Below are 20406 nucleotides of genomic sequence, written 5' to 3'. Positions count from 1 at the left end.
TCAATATACTCTCCAATAAGCTGAGCTATTAACATTAAGTAACTGGGTATACACTACACTATATAATGACTACCATATAGTGAGCCGATAAAAAACTAAAAAATAAACTACATCAATATCATCAATATACTCAATATACTCTCCAATAATCTGAGTTTACATATCAACAGAGGATGGGTTGACTGACTGAGATGACGACGCTGTTTTTCAGACAGCGCTGTTCTTCACCTGAGGACGGCTGCTTGTGTTGTGGCCGAAACGTCGTGAGAATTTTATTTTATTCTGTTTTATTTTTATTATTTAAATATTTCCCTTCTACGTGACATTACCGAAAGAACCAAGCAGATAAATCCCTGCAGTCACGAAAGCTTTAAATCGAAAAATACTGTATTGTAAATAAAACATTAAATAAAGTTACGTAAAAAATATAGGGGTGGAATGAGTCCGCACAATTACACACACAATAACCGCCATTTGCAACAAAGTGGTGGTGACATCACGGCGCTTGTGCCAGGCTATGTGCACTTTAAGGCCACGTGACTGAGATGACTGGCTGATGCACCACCTGTGCCCCCGTCTGTGCCAACTTGCTGCGTTTTAGTCGCCCGGCGCCCCGCTCATTATTGTGAGCGTTGCTCTGCCCTCCATTGTAGCGGGAGGGTGGCTGCGTCCAACTGCCCAGTAGCGCCCTTCACGAGCCTCCTCCACAGAGGCCGATTTGACACCGCTCGTACCAGTCATCGGCGAGTCCACTCAGCTCCACATCCTCGTGTCCATCATTCCATATCTTCTCTAGCCAGTGCTGCGTCCGTTTCTCTCCCTCTATCCTGCCGAATAAAAGCTGTTTAGGCACCCGGTGGCTTGGCATGCAGGCTACATGACCCAGCAATTGCAGCCTTGCCTGCCGGACCTCACCGATGGGACTTTGTGCAGACCTTTCAAGGATTTGTGAGCTCCTCACACAATCCAGCCTGGTTAATCCCAGGCTGAATTGTAGGCAGGCCAGCCTGAATGTTTTTAACTGGTGAAGATGTTCCATTAGGGGGGTCCACGTTTCGCGAGCATAAAGGGAGGGTATGTATGACCATGGCCGGGAAGACCTGAAGCTTCCTGTGGAGCGACAGACCAGGTAGATTTCACACAGCGTTACGCAGCTGATGAAAAGATAATGCCGCTCCACTGCCGTCAAATTGGAGCTGGTCATAAGCACACTGCCCAGGTATGGAAAAATCTCCACTCTATCCACAACTGCCACATCACCAATGGGGAGTTGAAGGCGTGGAGGGTTTGATGGCACAAACTACCCAGGTAGGTGCTTAGTTTTGGTGGGGTTGATGGTCAGGCTCCACCTCTTAGTGGTACACTCCAGGTCTAGCAGCAGTGCCTCCAACTCATTCTCTATGTGAGCAGCAATTACCAGATCATCAGCATACATAACATGGTTAACCAATAGGGAGCCATCCCTCGACCGCACCCGGGCATCAATCATCCTCGCATTGTATCTGCACCAGATGGAGATTCCACCAGTTAGCCATGGAAGGATTCTCAAACTACGTGATTGAAAAATATGTTGAATAATCTGGGAGGCAGAGGACATCCCTGTCGCCCCCCTAGGTGAATGGAATGGCTCCAGCTCCCGGCCATGTTGCTTTACTTGGGCTTTTTCACCATCATGAATGTTCATAATGATTGTGAGCAGAGAGTCAGAGACTATCCTCTTTGGTTTCAAATAAAAATGTTTTATTTTATTTTATAAAATACATTTATTTTTATTTTATACCTACGTGACTTTACCGAAAGAACCAAAGAGTATGGATTCCTGCAGTCACGAAAACTTCAAATATTGTCAGAGTATTAAGGCACGAAGAACAACCCAGAGCCCAGGCCTATTGAAATAAAGCAGATGTATGTTTTAAATTTTGACTTTAAACTTTCGTGACTGCAGGCATTAATATTCTTTGATTCTTTCGGTAAAGTCACAGATAGAAAATAAGATAAAAAATCAAATACAATTCTTTTTTTCTCCGCCTGATGATGACCGCTTGTGTTGTGATCGAAACGTCGTGAGTTTTTTTTTCTATCTACGTGACTTTACCGAAAGAACCAAAGAAGATGTAGGTTTTGTTGAAATTCTCTCTACCTCTGCTGTTGCAAACAGACAGAAAATATGACATTGGTACAGGACCGGTGTGATCTCGTGTGTTTTAAGTCGAATCAATATCCCACAGAACATCGATGTGTTTGCTTTAATAGGTTGTTGAGACAAAGACAAAAACAGATTTACGTAGGTTGATACTCGATATTGCATTGCTTCATCGTTATTAAGCACGAGTTGTTCCTTAATACGATAACTTTCCTGTTCTCGTTATGTTAATTTCATGCTATTTTTATCTATCTACGTACGTATGTACGTTGAACTTCTTTCATGCCATCCGTAGCCAACTGTGCTAAATCTATATGCATGCACACGTACTTCCTCTGAACCTATGGCCTGTACAAAGACAATGTGCATATATTATGATGTTTGTTTGTATTTTTGTGTGCTTAGGTGTCTATTTGGTGTTTTAACATTTTAACACACCTGTATTATTAGTAAAAAGGGTATTATTTTTTTGTCATCAAAACTTATTTCGTTTGCACCGCGCGATCTTCGTGGAGACTCGTTTAAAAGCGAGCGAGCGCAACAAAACGCTTCCTTCACGATGCCTGTTGGGGGTCTTCATTTTGCCACCTCCCTCGCGTGGGTCTCTGCATGACGCTTCAGGACGGATCGGTAGGCGAACCCCTTGCCACACACAGCGCACGCATGCGGCCTCTCGCCCGTGTGGGTCACAGCGTGGCTCTTGAGCACCGACGCGTACGCGAAGCCCTTGCCGCACACGGCGCACGCATGCGGCCTCTCGCCGGTGTGCGACCTCACGTGGCACACGAGGTTCTCCTGCTTGATGAACCCCTTGCCGCAGAAGGAGCACCTGTAGGGGCGCTCGCCCGTGTGCGTCATCATGTGGTCCTTGAGGAACTTGGGCAGACCAAAGGCCCTGTCGCACACGGGGCACACGTGGGGCCTCTCTCCCGTGTGCGTCTTCGCGTGCCTCCCCAGGGCCGACGAGCGTCTGAAGGCCTTGCCGCAGATGTGGCACGCATGCGGCCTCTCGCCCGTGTGGATCCTCATGTGAGCCTTGAGGACCTTGGAGATTCCGAAACCTCGGCCGCACACGGTGCACCGGTACGGCCTCTCGCCCGTGTGCGTCTGGGCGTGCTGCTTCAGGGACGCGGCCCGCACGTAGCCCTTCCCGCACTCGGTGCACCGGTGGGGCCGCTCCTTCGCGTGCACCCAAGTGCTACAGTTCAGTGGGGCCATACCTGGTAAAATAAAAAATAGTTAATAGTTTAGTTTATGATGTCGAGGTCGCTTCTGAAAATGAAGCTACACACCTCAGTGATGCCTTACACCTGGTAAAATTTAAGAAATAGTTTAGTTTAGTTTTATTTGAATTCAGTGCTGACATGCCATGGTCATTCAAAGTGCCTTTACAACTAAACATGTTGTCACAAGACACCGATTAGCGTGATTGGCTATGTACGGGGTGATAAGATGTTCAACATACGTACGTACGTACAAAACAAATACATTTCGGCACGATATGAAATAGCGCAGTGTCTAAGCGCTACTCCATGTCAAGAAGCTGTACAAAAACGGTGACCTGATTTTATTTTGCAGAGAAGCTTGCAGTCAACCTTGGGCCAAATCAAAAAAAGGTAATGTATGTGTGTGTATGTATAGTAAGGTCTCGGAGTACGCGGCGGGGGTTAAGCTCCGTGTACCTGTGCGCAAGCGCGAATTCGCGTAAGTTGTGGTTCGCCTATACGAGTGTAGATATACATTTTATATATATACTACTACCATCCCCAGCCACAGACCGTTCTCTCCCTTGCCGTCAGGCAGACGGTACCGGAACTTTCGGTCTCAAAAAAACAGGCTCAGAGACGGCTTTATCATCCAGTCTCATTGCTTGTCTCCGCAGTGGCGATGTTTACACACCACACCAGGCACTCATGAGGCCGAGTCGACCTAGAGGAGGAGGCCCAGGACCAGTTCAGATAATCGTCACTGGTGTTGGTGGGGAATTTAACTCGGCTCGTCAGTTTCGTGGCACAGCGCGCCAACCACTACACTACTGCACACTACACACATAGACACACATCAGACTGTTTTCACTGACTGCACCTTAACAGACTATTTGCACTGACTCTCCATCTTACCACACACACTCCACACACACAAATCAGACTATTTTCACCGACTCTCTGCACCTTACCACACAACACACACACGCCTACACGACCACCACGACTGCTGCTACTATCTTTTACGATATATTCCACTGCTCAATCAAAGCACTCTATTTTCGCCACTTATCCAAATTTATCCCTCTTCCCCCCTACCCTGAATACGTCTATCTGACCATGTTATATTTCTCACCATGGCTTTTGTTAAATGGTGTTCTTTTTTGTACTTCTAAGACTTATTTTTATTGACGTAGTATTTTTTTCTTGATGCTGTCTACTTATTGCCTGGATTGAATATTTTTTTGATAGCTGCCACACTGTTTGAGAGGAGAGCTTGCAAGTAAGCATGTCATTGTATTGTGTTACAGTTCCCTGGATTCTGTTCATCTACATATATAAAAGGGAAATTTGTGAATGTGTCTGTTCAAAATGTTTAGCGTACTTCCATGTGGGTACTTTCCAGACTGCACACCATGCAAAAATTATAAAAATAGACTTTTGTCTATTTTTGGGGGGGGGGGGGCGGGCGCAATTATGCATATATTTTGCACGGCAAGTGAGCTGTAACGTCACATCTCTGTCATGTCACCCGCGGCATGCGCAAGCGTAACGGAGTGTGCCTGCTCATGTCACCCCCCCCAACCCTCCGCGAGTCAAGTGCCATACAAATGTGTTGCAGGTCTAAGGTGTTCTTCGCGCAGAATTGCTTTATTATTTCAGTCGTTTACTGCTGTACGCAACCTGAAAGTTGTGTGTCTGCAGCAAGCGTGTGTATGTGTACCTATGGACACGCGCGCCGATGTGTGTGTGGGGGCAGCGGTGGTGTAGCGGTTAGCGCGCTGCGCTACGAACCCGGCGACCCGAGTTCGATTCCCGCTCACGGCCACCACCGGTGACGATTATTTGAACCAGTCCTGGGCCTCCCCTAGGTCGACTCAGCCTCAAACGAGTAACTGGTGTGGTGTGTGAACATCGCCACCGGGTAGTAAAGCGAATATGAAAATAAACTTTGATTTGTATAGTGTTGTGTATAGTAATGTAGTGTATAGTAGTGCAGTGAATAGTAATATACAGTAGTGTATAGTGTTTGGTGTAGTGTTTAGGAGTGGTGTATACATGACGATTTTAAAAGTGCATTGAGGCTGGGGGGTACCAACTCGCCCGTAATGACCCCATGCGGGATGTGTCAGCTCCATCGCCACCCCTCCCTACCGTCGTCGTCGTCCTCCACTTCCACCTCAATCTCGGCCACGTCTGACGAGCCGGCGGCCGCGGCCCCTCTTCGGTCTATCCGCGATGGCCTTGACCCTCCGGCCTTCTCCCGGGAACCGCTGTGGCTGACCGCCGGGGCTTGGCAGTCGCCGCCCGAACCGCCGAGGTCCCGCCGCTCGACCTTCGCAATGTACGACGGTTGACTTCTACGGGACGGTCGGTGTGCCGCTCGAAAGTGTGAATATTTTGCTTCGTCATTTTCGACGTTGTCTTCTTCATCATCGTCCTCTTCTTCACCCTTTATCCGAATGTCACTCGCTCCTTGCACTGGGGGTGAAAGGTCACTTACGTGAGGGCCGCACTGAAACCGATGCAAGCGTTTAACAAAAAAATAAAATCAAAACGCGTCGAGGCCTCTGGGTTTTGTTTTCCGCCCCGACGGAAATTATGTCGATGGTTGTGCTGTGACGTACGGCATGTACGTGCGTGTGTGTGCTGAACTTCTTCCGCAGCACCGTACGTAGCCAACCATGCTAATCGGAGGTGTGGGGAGGAAGGACTATAAACTAAACACAACAAGAAGCAGTTCTACGGAAATTAGTTATCAATGTAGTATAGTGGTGTAGTGTGTAGCGTAAAGTCGTGTATAGTGTAGTGTATAGTGTAGTATATAGACGTGTAGTGTATAGTAGTCAAGTGTATAGTGTAGTGTATAATCGTGTAGTGACAACAAACTAGGGGTGCTGATGGGCGGCTGTTTGCGAAGGGTTGTCAAGAGATGACACTTACTACCATCACCACCACCATTGCCATCACCATCACTGCCATCATCGTCATCATCGTCATCATCATCTTCCCTCTCCACTTTCACCATGGGCAACATCTTCCTCCAAGCCTCCTCCTCCTTGTATTCTTGCTTAATGAACGCCCCTGCGGGCAGAGAAGGGTCCACCACCTCCTCCTCCTGCTCCTCCTCATCGTCGTCTGTACCAAGTGAAAGACAGCAGCAGAGAGCGAGAGGGAGACTCAAGCCAATCGTGCCGTTGTTGCTGTCACTGCTGCTGCTTTTATGCTACTGCTCGGTTTACAGCGTCAAAAGGAGCAAACGCAGAGACATTGTACAATACAGAAACTTTTATTTTATTTGATGGCGAGCTCATGTAGATGCAGAGCAGCCATGACTACAATTTCAGGTGGTCAAGCCAGCAGATAACCGCATTAGGAGCAGCGGAGCAGTGTATCATCATCGCTGTGATGTCTATTCGACTATGGATCTATGTCTTTCTATGAGTTTATATGAGTCTATGGATCTCTATGGGTCTCTAAGCCTGGATCTATGCGAGTCTCTGAGTCTGAGTCTTCACGGATCTCTGCGAGTCAATATGGGTCTCCGAGTCTCTGTGTGTCTCTATGAGTCGCCGAATCTCTGTGCATCTCTATGGGTGTCTGTGCGTTTCTACGAGTCTCTGGATCTCTATGAGTTGCTGTGTGTCTCTATGGGTCTGGATCTCTATGGGTTTCTATGAGTCTCATTGTCTTCCGTACGGCTGCTGATGTAGATGCAGAGCAATGACACAATTTCACATTCAGGTGATCAAGCCCAGACAACAACCACAATCAGGAGCAAGTAGAGTAGTGTATCATCATAATCACCGTAATGTCCCCTTACTATTTGTGGATAGGGCAATGTTATTTTTTGTATTTTACCGGGTGTAAGGCCCCATTGAGCTGTGTAGCTCTTTTTTTATGAGCGACCCTGGCGATCACAAATTATAGTTTATGGGTACAGTGCTGATTGTATGGGTGGCAGTGCTGAGTTTATGGGTGGCAGTGCTGATTCTATTGGTGGCAGTGTTGAATAGATGGGGTGGCAGTGCTGAGTCTATGGGTGGCAGTACTGAGTCTATGGGTAGCAGTGCTGAGTCTATGGGTAGCTGTACCGATACTATGGGCAGTGCTGAGTCTATTGTGCAGTGTTGTGTCTATGGGTGGCAGTGTTGAATAGATGGGGTGGCAGTGCTGAGTCTATGGGTGGCAGTACTGAGTCTATGGGTAGCAGTACTGAGTCTATTGTGCAGTGTTGTGTCTATGGGTGGCAGTGTTGAATAGATGGGGTGGCAGTACTGAGTCTATGGGTAGCAGTGCTGAGTCTATGGGTAGCAGTGCTCAGTCTATGGGGTGGCAGTGCTAATTGTATGGGCAGTGCTGATTGTTTGGGCAGTGCGGAGTCTATGGTGCAGTTTTTAGTCTATGGGTGGCAGTCCTGAGTCTATGGGTGGCAGTGCTGAGTCTATGGGTAGCAGTACCGATACTATGGGCAGTGCTGAGTCTATTGTGCAGTGTTGTGTCTATGGGTGGCAGTGTTGAATAGATGGGGTGGCAGTGCTGAGTCTATGGGTGGCAGTACTGAGTCTATGGGTAGCAGTGCTGAGTCTATGGGGTGGCAGTGCTAATTGTATGGGCAGTGCTGATTGTATGGGCAGTGCTGAGTCTATGGTGCAATGTTGAGTCTATGGGTGGCAGTGCTGATACTACGGGCAGTGCTGCGTCTATGGTGCAGTGTTGAGTCTATGGGTGGCAGTGTTGAATGTATGGGTGCCAGTTTTGAATGTATGGTTGGCAGTGCTGAGTCTATGGGTGGCAGTGCTCAGATTATGGGTATAAGTCCTGAGTCTATGGGTAGTAGTGCTCAGTCTATGGGTGGCAGTGCTGAGTCTATGGGTGGCAGTGCTGAGACAATGGGCAGTGATGAGTCTATGAGTCAGTTTTTATTCTATAGGTGGCAGTGGTGAATTTATGGGTGGCAGTGTTAAATCTATGTGTGGCAGTGCTGAGTCTATGGGTAGCAGTGCTCAGTCTATGGGTGGCAGTGCTGATTGTACGGACAGTGCTGAGTCTATGGAACATTGTTGAGTCTGTGGGTGGCAGTGCTCAGTTTATGGGTGGCAGTGCTGAGTCTATGGGTGGCAGTGCTCAGTTTATGGGTGGCAGTGCTGAGTCTATGGGTGGCAGTGCTCAGTTTATGGGTGGCAGTGCTGATACAATGGGCAGTACTGAGTCTATAGGGCAGTTTTGAGTCTATAGGTGGCAGTGGTGAATTTATGGGTGGCAGTGTTGAGTCTATGGGTGGGAGTGCTGATACAATGGGTAGTGCTGAGTCTATAGGGCAGTTTTGAGTCTATAGGTGGCAGTGGTGAATTTATCGGTGGCAGTGTTGAGTCTATGGGTGGCAGTGCTCAATCTATGGGTGGCAGTACTGATTGTACGGGCAGTGCTGAGTCTATGGAGAAGTGTTGAGTCTGTGGGTGGCAGTGTTGAATGTGTAGTGGTATAGCGCTGGCTGCTGGCGGAAAAGGGTGACTGCGGTGTACGGCAGTACTCACGTCAGCAGGCCACGATATATACGAGGGGGACATCTCGGGGAAAGGTCACAGAAGGGGCCCAACGAGAAGTCCCGGGAACCCGCTAGTAGGTTCCAGATAGGGGGCATGGCCGAGGCGGAGAAATGTCATGCTGAGAGAATAAGAGGGGGCCTCGAGTGGGACCTCAGGGCTGTTGTTGGAAGTGGGATCCCCGTCGTGCTGTTCAAGATCATCGTTGTCACCATCTCGTCGTCATCACCATTTCCTCGTCGTCATCTCCATCTTCACCAACCCGGGGTGCTGTTAGTCAGACAGCTTAGCAACTGTTCTAACTAAGTAGTGCTACCGACAATAGACGGTCATAATAATAATAGTGTCCACCCACGTCGGGTGTGTATTATCCCGATGGTGCTTGTTAAATGAAAGAAGTGCCTCCAGTTATTACTATCTCCGATCTGCGTCACTACAAATGTGTAATGTGAGGATATATTCGGGTTGCTGACTGATCACAACTCGTCACGATGATTGGCTTTGCCGGTCCTGGTCCATAGCCAATGGGGGGAAGCCTAGGGGCGTGGCCCTGACGTAATGGGAAGGTGACATCTGTAAGTAGAGGATTGGTTCTGCTGGCTTTAGCCACAGCCAATGGGGAGACGAGTCAGGGGCGTGGTCCCGGGAGCCTACGATGGAGTCTAGAAGATTTCATAGAGGCTAACCAGGATTGGTGGAAAGGTACCACGTGACCCGGGTATTAAATAGGGGTGGAGATGAACAACACGTGGTCAGAACTGGAATGAACGGAGGGAGAGGCCACGCGGGAGCGGGGGTCTAGGCTGCCACATGGCCGCACGTGTCTCTCTCTCTCTCTCTCTATCCCTCTCACGCTGTCTGTCAGCAGCGTGAAGGAGTGTTGTAAAGAAAAACAAATAAAGACCGGATTCCAGAAGTCGCTTACACGACCTTTATTACACTGGTGAGAGAAGTGTCTCTTGAGACCGTTTGGACGATTATTAGAAAATGTCCAAGCACCTCAAGAAAAGAAACCCACCAGACCCTCCGTCGGAGGAAGATGTCGAGGCGGACGAGGACGAGCTGCTGGGAGCCACGGGTCCTCTACCGCCGTCTGCCGCTCTCCCCGACGCCGCGCATCGACGACAGGCCGGCGAGATGACGTCTCTGGCTGCGGACGAGGGGTGGCGTCGGGTGGCGGAGCAGATAGAGTCGCTCCGTGCGATCCTGCTAAATCTTGTAACGGCGGTCGCGTCATCAGCGGCCCTCGGTTGGCTGCGTGGAACTCACCCAAGGGCCGATGACCAAGATCTTCAGCGGGAAACGCCGTCCGCCATTACTCCTGCCGCGGAGGGGGAGGCCTCCATCTTGGGCGGGGCTGCTGCAATGGAGCCGCCAGACGCCATCTTGGGCGGGGTTGCTGCCACGCGGCCGCCGGACGCCATCTTGGGCGGGGCTGCTGCGAAGCGGCCGCCGGACGCCATCTTGACGGAGCCGCGTGCTACGCAGGGAGCGGGATCGGAGACGCCCGAGGCCTCGGATATTTACCGCGGCTATCGCCTTCCTTAAATTTAAGAATTTGTCGCCGGGGGCGACTGGAGCGCGTTCACGTGGCGGTTCAAGTCAGCCTTTCGGTCGATGCGATGGACGGAGGCAGAGGCGCTGGAGGCTCTGCCCACGCTGTTGGACGATGTTTCCTTGGCAGTCTTCCGATCCATCCCGGTGAGTAAGAAAAAGACGCTGCATGATGCTTTCACGGAAATGGCGGAGTTCTACGAGCCGCCGACGGCGGCTACCAGGAAATTCATGCAGCGCCATCGAGGAGCGGAAGAATCGCCCTTGGCCTACCGAGGGGCGCTGTTGGTGCTTGCCATGGCCGCCTACCCCGATTCGTCAGCCGATCTCCTGGATCCTCTCATCCTTTCCAGAATGATTGAGTTGGACCAGGAACTTAACATCTCATTACCGGTGTGCAGCCACGAACCGCTAACGTCTCGATGGGCGGCGCGCTGTTCAGACGCCAAGTTCAACCTCAAACGCTGGGATCAGATAGCTGCATGGATGGGAGATCCTGAGATAGACGGGCCACCGTTGGGATGGGCTCCACGTCGGGTCGTCCACGGCTCCAACGACTCCAGCGACGACGAGGTGATGGCTGCTGTTCCTTGCTGGGTTCCGAAACGCCGGCCATGCGAGCAGCGTGATGGGGCCGGACGACCACGAGCGGGGACTGGGGCGACCGACCGCCGGGCGGTGGTGGCCACGTGTTTCAAGTGTGGCCGATGAGGCCATTTCACCCGGGATTGCCGCTGCCGACTTCAACTTCCTCAGCTCCCGTCGGGCTGACTTCCATCTCCTCCACCGGACGCGGATCCACGGCACCCTCGGGCAAGTCGGCACATATCGGACACCCGGCAGGTCTTGACACATCACGCATCCACTCGCACCCATGTTTGCACTCCTGAAGGGAATTGTGGGTCACCTGGGTCGATGCCACACTCGGTTACATAATGGAAAAAATTGGCTCGAAGGGTGGTGGCAGCCGCGTCGGGGTCCTCGACGGTACGGGGTACCATCGATGGGATCGATGTCCGTATTTTGGTGGACACCGGCGCGTCTGCAACCATCATTTCCGATGTTATTTTTCATCTCCTGTCCATTCCTACGTCGCGGATCTGACCGGCTAACGACGCATGCGTTGCTGCGAATGGGGGTAGCATGGGGATTTTGGGGCAAGTAGATGTGCACATTGCTATAGTGAATATCACAGCGGAGGCACCAGTTTTGATCTCGCGTTCATTGGCCGTCCCATGCTTATTGGGCACCGATTTCCTTCTCCGGATGCCCGTTAAAATACTCGTCGATCAAGGTTGCTTGGAAATGCCAGGGGGCCGTAGAATGTCCTTCCTGCCGTCCCTGCTGGGCCGTTCGCCCCCAGGAAACGCTGTTAGTGCGATTGTTGCTGTTACGGTGGAAGTACCATCAGGCTCACAAATGCTTATTGCACTGCGTTACCGAAAGCACTTGGAAGCCGCGGACGATGTCCCCGTCGAACTCGGTGGCAAAATCCTTTTCCCTAGTGGCGGCTCAAACTATCGTTCGGCCTGGTCAGGCCCCGTTTATACAAGTGTTAAATGGGGGCCCGGACCGGGTCGTCGTCCTGGCTGGCTCGGTGTTGGCTCACGCCACTACCGATTTCACCAGCTTTGAGAGCGACCAACCTACCAAAATGGCCGCTGGCGTGCCACGATCCGATCGTTCGGATGATCGATGGATCGCAGAATTGTGCGGGGAAAATACGTCCTTGTCGACCACGCAGCGGAGCACCTTGCGTTCACTATTGTCGGAGTACGCTGACGTTTTCAGTAAAAACGATTTGGATTTGGGCCATACCTCGCTCTTATCGCACCATATCGACACCGGTACGGCGGGACCGATTTGTATGCACCCGCATCGCATGAGCCCTGCAGAAAGGGAACACGTGCGTGGCGCGGTGGACGACATGTTGGCGGCCGATATAATTTCGCCGTCCAACAGTCCTTGGGGCGCGCCAGTGGTGCTGGTTAAAAAAAAGGATGGCGGGACGAGGCTTTGTGTAGACTTCCGCCGATTGAATAAGATATCCGTGGCGGACGCATACCCCTTGCCACGGATGGACGACTCGTTGGACGCTTTGTCGGGGGCAAATTTTTTCTCTACCCTCGACCTGTCGTCTGGGTTTTGGCAGCTTCCCCTCGATGACGCATCCAGACCGAAAACGGCGTTCCGCACACCACAGGGCCTCTGAGTTTAACCGCCTACCTATGGGCTTGAATGCAGCACCGGCGACGTTCCAACGCCTGATGGAACTGGTGCTAGCGGGGCTGCAGTGGGAAACGTGCCTCATATATTTTGACAATATCAACGTATTCAACCGCACCTTCGAAGAACACCTCCAACGACTGGAGACTATCTTTCAGAGGATGCGGTCGGCTGACCTAAAATTTAAACCAAAGAAGTGCCACCTTTTGCAATGATCCGTCCGCTACTTGGGACACATCGTCAGCTCTGACGGTGTGTCCATGGACCCTCAGAAAACGTCATGTGTCCGAGAGTGGCCCACGCCCACTTCGGTGGACGACGTATGGCGGTTTATAGGGTTCGCATCCTACTATCGCCGATTTGTTAAGAATTTCGCGACGCTGGCTAAGCCGCTGCATGTTCTGACGGGGAAAAATCAGAGATTTAAATGGGGCCCGGAAGAGGAGCACTCTTTTCAATCCCTCCGGGATCGCCTGGCCACCGCTCCGACACTCGACTACCCAGACTTTTCACAGCCGTTCATCCTTGACACGGATGCTAGCGATATCGGCATAGGGGCCGTTTTGTCGCAACGGAAAGACGGAGTCGAGCGAGTGGTGGCATACGGCAGCAGGGTTCTGTCTCCTGCCGAGACGCGATATTGCGTGACGCGACGGGAACTGCTGGCAATCGTACATTTTGTTCGCCAGTACCGGCCGTACCTGTATGGAAGGAAATTCCTCGTGCGCACTGACCACGCTGCCTTGCAATATTCTTTGAAATTGGAACAACCGTCCGGTCAATTGGCTCAGTAGTTGGAATCGCTACAGGAGTTTTCCTTCAATATCACGTACCGCAAGGGTACTCGCCATGGCAACGCGGACGCCCTCTCTAGGTTGCCCCCGACTCCTCCCTGTGCCTGTCTGACGGGTATGCACCGCTGTGCGGTGCTGCCTACCTCGCCCTGTCCGGTCATGGGGGAGATGTCGAATGATGAAGGCCAGGATGTACCCATTGGCGCCGACGATACGCTGCATTTGCCGCACTCGGTGTGGCTACGCGAGCAAGAGGCTGTTGCCTCTCTGGCTCCACTGCGGGAACTGATCGGGAAACCGAGATCTCATTTGGCAGGATGAAAATGGCAGTTGTTTCGGGGCCAGGCGGGATTACTGATGTATACGGATGGGTTGTCGGACCGTTCACGCCTGGTTGTGTCGACGTCCCTTCGCCACGATCTGGTCTGCGCGCTGCACGCCGACAAGCTGATGCACCTCGGCGTGCAGAAAACATTAGCCGCGATGCAGCAGGATTTCTTTTGGCCTGGCATGACAGCGGATATCACTAACTTTATCCGGTCATGCCATGATTGTGCGAAGCGGAAACAGCCACGTCAAAATTATGTCCCGCCCCTACGATCGATCGAGGTATCCCGTATTAATGAGCTGATTGCTCTGGATATCCTGGGCCCGTTCCCTCCATCGGCTAGGGGAAATAAATACCTTTTGGTCGGGGTCAAATACTTTTCTCGCTGGCCTATGGCCTGGCCTCTACCTCACCAAACGGCCTCATCCATCACCGAGGCTTTCTTGAATGGGTACGTCATGGATAAAGGAGCACCCGCAGGGCTGCTCACGGATCAAGGACGTAACTTCTCCTCTAAATTGCTCAAAGACGTGTGCTCTGCCTTGGGTACAAAGAAAATCCGCACTTCCCCTTACCATCCGCAAACGGATGGCATGGTGGAACGATTTAACCGCACCCTTTCGGCCATGCTTTGCCACACGGTGAGTGAAAAACAAACCGATTGGGACTTGCACATACCGGGCGTCCTGGCGGTGTTCCGCACGCGTCCACAGGATATTCGCCATTTTTCCTGATGTATGGCCGTGAGAATGTACCCCCGATTGATGTGCAACCATCCCCTTCCTTGCCTGACCACGTGTGGGACTCGCTTAAACGGGTTACGGAGGCGCGAGAGGCCGCCAGATGTGCGACGGCCCGTACGCAGGCAGGGAACGAGAGGTATGCGCGTCGATCGCGAACTGACATGCCTTGGTCGGTGGGCGATATGGCATGGCTCCATTGCCCTCAGGTGCCAGTGGGTACGTCCCCTAAACTGCCTTGGCGGGGGCCTGTGAGGCTGGTGTACATTCGGAATCTCCAGAGTGTTCGCATCCAGCATGGCCAACGTCGTTGGTATGTCCATTCCTCGCGGCTCAAGCCCTACGTTGACCCGCGTGCTGGCCCTTCATCTCCACTTGTTGACCTGCCCGGGGTCTGGCGTGCCGAATGTGCCACTTGCCTCGCCGATTGATCCCCAGCGGGGCTGTGTTATACTCCCCGCAGACGAACAGGTTTTGAAGGACGACGAGACCCCGGACGTTCCACCTCCAACGGGGCCTGTCCCAGACACAACGGAAACAGAAAATTCTTCTTCTTCTCCACGGCAACCGCCTCCTGCTGAACAGTCGACGAGGCAACCACGCGCGAAGGGAGGAGAGGGTCCGGCGTCGCGTATGCGGTCGAAGTCTCTCCCATTTCGCTAATACTGTTTTCCTTGCGGTCTGTCACCCTGGTGTTACTGCGCTACAGGGGCACCCTAATGTATGTCTGTTATTTTAATGTTTTAAATTCCTCTGCGCATTGACGCCTACTCTCCCTTACCTTGTTAATGCGTCATAGACGCCCTAAGATGTTATTCAAAGGGATTCGGGCTGTCACTCCTTTCCCAGCCGAGACGGCTGACTTTTTACACCGGGGGGGGGGGGGGGGGGGGGTGATGTAATGTGAGGATATATCCGGGTCGCTGACGGATCACAACTCGTCACGATGATTGGCTCTGCCGGTCCTGGTCCATAGCCAATGGGGGGAAACCTCGGGGCGTGGCCCTGATGTAATGGGAAGGTGACATCTGTAAGTAGAGGATTGGTTCTGCTGGCTTTAGCCACAGCCATTGGGGAGACGAGTCAGGGGCGTGGTCCCGGGAGCCTACGATGGAGTCTAGAAGATTCCATAGAGGCTAACCAGGATTGGTGGAAAGGTACCACGTGACCCGGGTATTAAATAGGGGTGGAGACGAACAACACGTGGTCAGAACTGGAACGGAGGGAGAGGCCACGCAGGAGCGGGGGTCCAGGCTGCCACGTCGCCGTGCGTGTCTCTCTCTCTCTATCCCTCTCACGCTGTCTGTCAGCAGCGTGAAGGAGTGTTGTAAAGAAAGACAAATAAAGACCGGATTCCAGAAGTTGCTTCCACGACCTTTATTACAAATGTATGGGTGGCAGTGTATAATGTATGGGTGGCAGTGCTGAGTCTATGGTGTAGTGTTGAGTCTATGGGTGGAAGTGCTGAGTGTATGGGTGGAAGTACTGAGTGTATGGGTGGCAGTGCTGAGTCTATGGGTAGCAGTGCTGAGTCTATGGGTAGCAGTGCTCTGTCTATGGGTGCCAGTGCTGATTCTATGGACAGTGCTGAGTCTATGGTGAAGTGTTGAGTCTATGGGTGGCAGTGCTTAGTCTATGGTGCAATGCTGAGCATGTAATGTGTCAACCCCACTCTCCGATGCTGTCACTTATTGAGGGTTTGCAGCGCGAAAAACACTCAGAGAGATACTCACCAGCAGCAGCGGCGGCAGCGGCGTCGTCTTCCAATCGGACGTCCACTCCGCGCGACATCTCACAGCCCAGATGTCCTGCGGCTTCTTGCTTGATAAGCGGAGACCCTTCTTCAGGCAAAGGAGCCTCGGACATCCTGAGCTGAGAAACACAGGGAACCACATGCTCACGAATTTAAGGCCCCACTGAGCGACCTGGCTATCACAAATGATAGCTCAACGAAGTGGCTATTATCATCATTAAGTAGTTAACCATACGAAAAACTAAACAATTTTATATTTTATCAGGTAAGGCCCCACTGAGCTGTGTAGCTCTTTTGCAAAAGCGACCCTGGCTATCACAAACGATAGCTTAACCAAGTGGGCTTATCACCATTACGTGGAAATGTATAGCTGCAGCCAAATCCTCTGAAGATGTGGTGATGTTGATAATAAATGTTGGAGGGAAAAAAAGGGAGGACCTGGAGAAAATTCCATGTCATCACCACGGAGAGAGAGAGACGCAAACTCCAAATATACAGTAGGCGTCTGGGTTGGGATCGAACCCACCCCTGTATACCAGGCGAGATGATGATGATTATGATATCAACCACTTGGTTGAGCTGCTATCATTGTATTGTGTTGTAAAGTATGTTTCGTGTGTATTGTGTGTATGGTGTGTATTGTGTCTTGTGATTGTCCCACATGATCCCTGGGACAGAGTAAACAAGAAGGCTGGAGCAAACACTCCTCACTCTGATTGGTTAGGGCACCGGGAGCAAGAGGATTGGCCAGAACATTCAAAAGGGAAAAGAGCTGGAGGTTTGGGTGAGCGTCAGGTGGGACGGTTAGGCCAGGTGAGGGTAAGAGAGAGGCGACGATTGATGGAGACGGAGTGCGACGAGGGGCGGAGCAAAGAAGAAGTTAAGAGAGGGAGTGGGTGAGTGGGTGGGTGAGTGGTTGGGTGGGTGGGTGAGCGTCAGGTGGGACGGTTAGGCCAGGTGAGGGTAAGAGAGAGGCGACGATTGATGGAGACGGAGTGCGACGAGGGGCGCAGCTAGGAAGAGGTTAAAAGAGGGAGGGGGAAGGCAGAGTTAGGGGCGTTGCGGGAGAGATTGCGAGGATGGTGTGGACCTGTGCCATGAAATAAAGACCTTAACTTGTGGATAAAAATAAAAGGGCCAGAGTCTTCTTTCATGTATATAATGTGTATTGTGTTTGCTGTGGTAGTGTGTATTGTGCATATCGTGTATATTGTGCATATTGTGCGTAGAGTGCATTGTGTATTGTATGTATTGTGTTGTAGTGTGTATTGTGTACCGTGTATATTGTGTATAGTGTGCATTGTGTATAGTATGTAGGAGAGGAGGAGGGTTATTGTGTAGGGCGACTTTCACTGTCACTCACGGAATCACTGCAATATGTTGGCTCACTGGAATATTTTTCTTTTTGTGCGACTTTAACAAGGAACCTATCAAATGACACTTGCTTTTGCTTCCTTTTGAGGATTTCGCGGAAATGTGACATTGCATTGTCGTTAAACAGATTCATCACTCGCCCTGCTACAGCCTTATTCGGGTGGTGCTTTTCTACAAAATTTTGCACTGTTTCCCACATTTTACACATCTCCCTAATCTCATTTGAAGTGAGGGATTCCTCCGTCTTTTTCTGCTCCTCCTCAGACGAGATCTCCTCCATAACCTTTTGCTGTTGCTCGCGATGCAAATCCATCAGTTCATCGGTGGTCAGCTCCTGGCCATGTTCCTCCACCAGCTCTTGAATGTCGTCCTCATTCACCTCCAGTCCCATGGTCTTCCCCAAGTACATAATTTCATCGACAACTGGCGGCTCCTGTTCATGCGCAAACCCAACGCAATCAGACCACAGTTTTCTCCAAGCAGAATTGAGGGTTCTCTTGGTGACCCCATCCCAGGCATTATCGATGATCTTGAGGCAGTTTACGATGTGGAAATTATTTTTCCAAAACTCTCGGAGGGTAAGGTTTGTTCCTTCGGTCACCTCGAAGCATCGCTGAAATAGTGCTTTGATGTAAAGCTTTTTAAAGTTCGAAATGACCTGCTGATCCATGGGCTGGAGTAATGGAGTGGTATTGGGTGGAAGGAACTTGACCTTAATGAACTCGAATTCCTCCAGTAAGTCGTCCTCAAGGCCTGGAGGGTGAGCAGGAGCATTATCCATAATCAGCAAGACTTTAAGTGGCAAATTATTTTCTAAAAGGTATTTCTTCACTGTGGGACCGAAGACCTCGTTGATCCACTCAATGAACAAGATACGAGTGACCCAAGCCTTGCTGTTGGACCTCCACATAACATTTAACTGGCTCTTCTGCACCTTGCATTTCTTGAAGGCTCGTGGATTCTCGGAATGATACACGAGCAGGGGCTTGACTTTGAAATCACCGCTTGCATTAGCACACAACAAGAGGGTGAGACGGTCTTTCATGGGCTTGTGACCGGGCATTGCATTCTCTTCTGCTGTAATGTAGGTCCTCTTTGGCATCTTTTTCCAAAAAAGCCCCGTCTCATCGCAGTTAAAAACTTGCTGCGGCAGGTAACACTCGGAAACGATGAGCTTCTGGAACTCGGCAGTGAACGCCTCAGCTGCCTTAGCGTCCGAACTCGCAGCCTCTCCGTGCCTCACAACACTATGGATGTCACTTCTCCTCTTAAAGTTGTCAAACCATCCCCTGCTCGCCTTGAAGCCTTCTTCGTTTTCTGTCGACGTACCTGGCAGTTTACTTACGAGGTCGGCGTACAAGGCCTTTGCCTTCTCGCAGATAAAGTTCTCGGTCACAGTATCACCTGCTAGTTGCTTCTCGTTTATCCACACGAGAAGCAACTTTTCTACATCTTCTAGAACACGTGGCCGTTGCTTTGATACTCGTGTGACTCCTTTTGCTGCATCTAACTCCCTTATTTCTTCTTTCTTCTTTAATACTGTGCAAATCGTCGACGTAGACTTGTTATAAAATCTTGCGATGTCGGCCACTCGCATACCTCGTTCGTGCTTCTCGATGATTTCTTTCTTAACTTCCACCGTAATCATCTCCTTCTTCTTACCGCCTTCCTTTTCAACCTTTTTCTTCATGGGGGCCATTGTTGCAGTACAGTTACTAAAGAACAGTCACTACACTATAGTAAACAGTATACGCTCGCACGGATGTTGACTATACGAGTGAGGCACGCCCGAATTAGACCGAAGCATGGGAGACGATTACCCACAATCCCGCAGCGAGAGAGAGAGAAGAACCATCGGCTCAGTTGTGATCACGTGACGCTCGGCAGACAAAGCGTAGACGTACTACTCGTATTGCAAGACCTCGCTCGTTTATCAAGTTAAAATGTACAAAAAAAATTGCTCGTCTTGCAAAACACTCGCAGACCAAGTTACTCGCAATCCAAGGTTTTACTGTATAATGATCAATATCATTATTCCATCATCATTATTATCATTATACCATCGTCATCATCGTTATTATACCGAGCACGGGATCACAGGCTTACGATGGACAACCGCTGAGCAGGAGGGGAGCAGCAGGAGAGGGAGTAGGAGGGGGAGCAGCAGGAGGGGGAGCAGCAGGAGAGGGAGCAGGAGGGGGAGCAGGAGAAGCAACAGGAGCAGGAGGGGAAGCAGCAGCAGGCCGAGTGGTCCCGGCCTCGTGAGTTCCGCAGCGAGAAGCCCCAACCTGGAGCAGGCGGCAGCTGATGCTGGAGGGGGGCGAGCGGAGTTCAGTCGCAGGACGACCTCCCTGCAGCAGCAGTAGCAAGAGGAGCAGCAGCAGGAGGAACAGCAGAAGCAGGAGGAGCAGCAGCAGGATGAGCAGCAGCAGCAGGATGAGCAGCAGCAGCAGGAGGAGGCAGCAGCAGGAGGAGCAGGAGGAGCAGGAGCAGCAGCAGGAGACGGAGCCGCAGCTTCGCTCCGCGACTCGCATTAAGTGGGACGGACTTTAGCAGCAATCCAGCAGAGGGCGCTAGAGCCGAGCCGAGCCAAGCGGGCGGCTAGATCCAAGGACATCAGGGTGCTTGTGACTTGACCGATAGTGGGAATAATTTTGACTTAAAACTTTCGTTGACCGCAGGAATTAATATTCTTTGGTTCTTTCAGAAAAGTCACGTAGATATAAAAATAACGATCAAAAAT

General features: G+C 51.1%; 1 protein-coding gene across 1 annotated transcript; it reads right to left on the bottom strand.

The window, feature by feature from the left end:
• Positions 1 to 1743: 1743 nt before the first annotated feature.
• On the bottom strand, positions 1744 to 20197 carry LOC144953130 (uncharacterized). Its single transcript, XM_078883688.1, has 5 exons — positions 19952 to 20197; positions 16270 to 16408; positions 6292 to 6486; positions 5503 to 5829; positions 1744 to 3363 (listed from the first exon to the last, which is right to left on the bottom strand). The coding sequence occupies exons 1-5, from the start codon at positions 20195 to 20197 to the stop codon at positions 2720 to 2722; spliced, it is 1551 nt and encodes a 516-aa protein (XP_078739814.1). The 3' UTR covers positions 1744 to 2719.
• Positions 20198 to 20406: the final 209 nt, after the last annotated feature.

This window comes from Lampetra fluviatilis, chromosome 72 (assembly GCF_964198595.1).
Source record: "Lampetra fluviatilis chromosome 72, kcLamFluv1.1, whole genome shotgun sequence".
Taxonomy (NCBI): Eukaryota; Metazoa; Chordata; class Hyperoartia; order Petromyzontiformes; family Petromyzontidae; genus Lampetra; species Lampetra fluviatilis.
Note: the sequence above shows the minus strand (reverse complement) of the source record. Positions and strands in the feature narration are given on the sequence as shown.

Coding starts and splice junctions, on each gene's coding strand:
- LOC144953130 (XM_078883688.1), bottom strand. CDS start 20,197: ATGCGAGTCGCGGAGCGAAGCTGCGGCTCCGTCTCCTGCTGCTGCTCC. Junction 6,487..16,269: donor CGCTGCCGCCGCTGCTGCTG/GTGAGTATCTCT, acceptor CACTTGGTACAG/ACGACGATGAGGAGGAGCAG. Junction 5,830..6,291: donor CAATGGTGGTGGTGATGGTA/GTAAGTGTCATC, acceptor TTTCACCCCCAG/TGCAAGGAGCGAGTGACATT.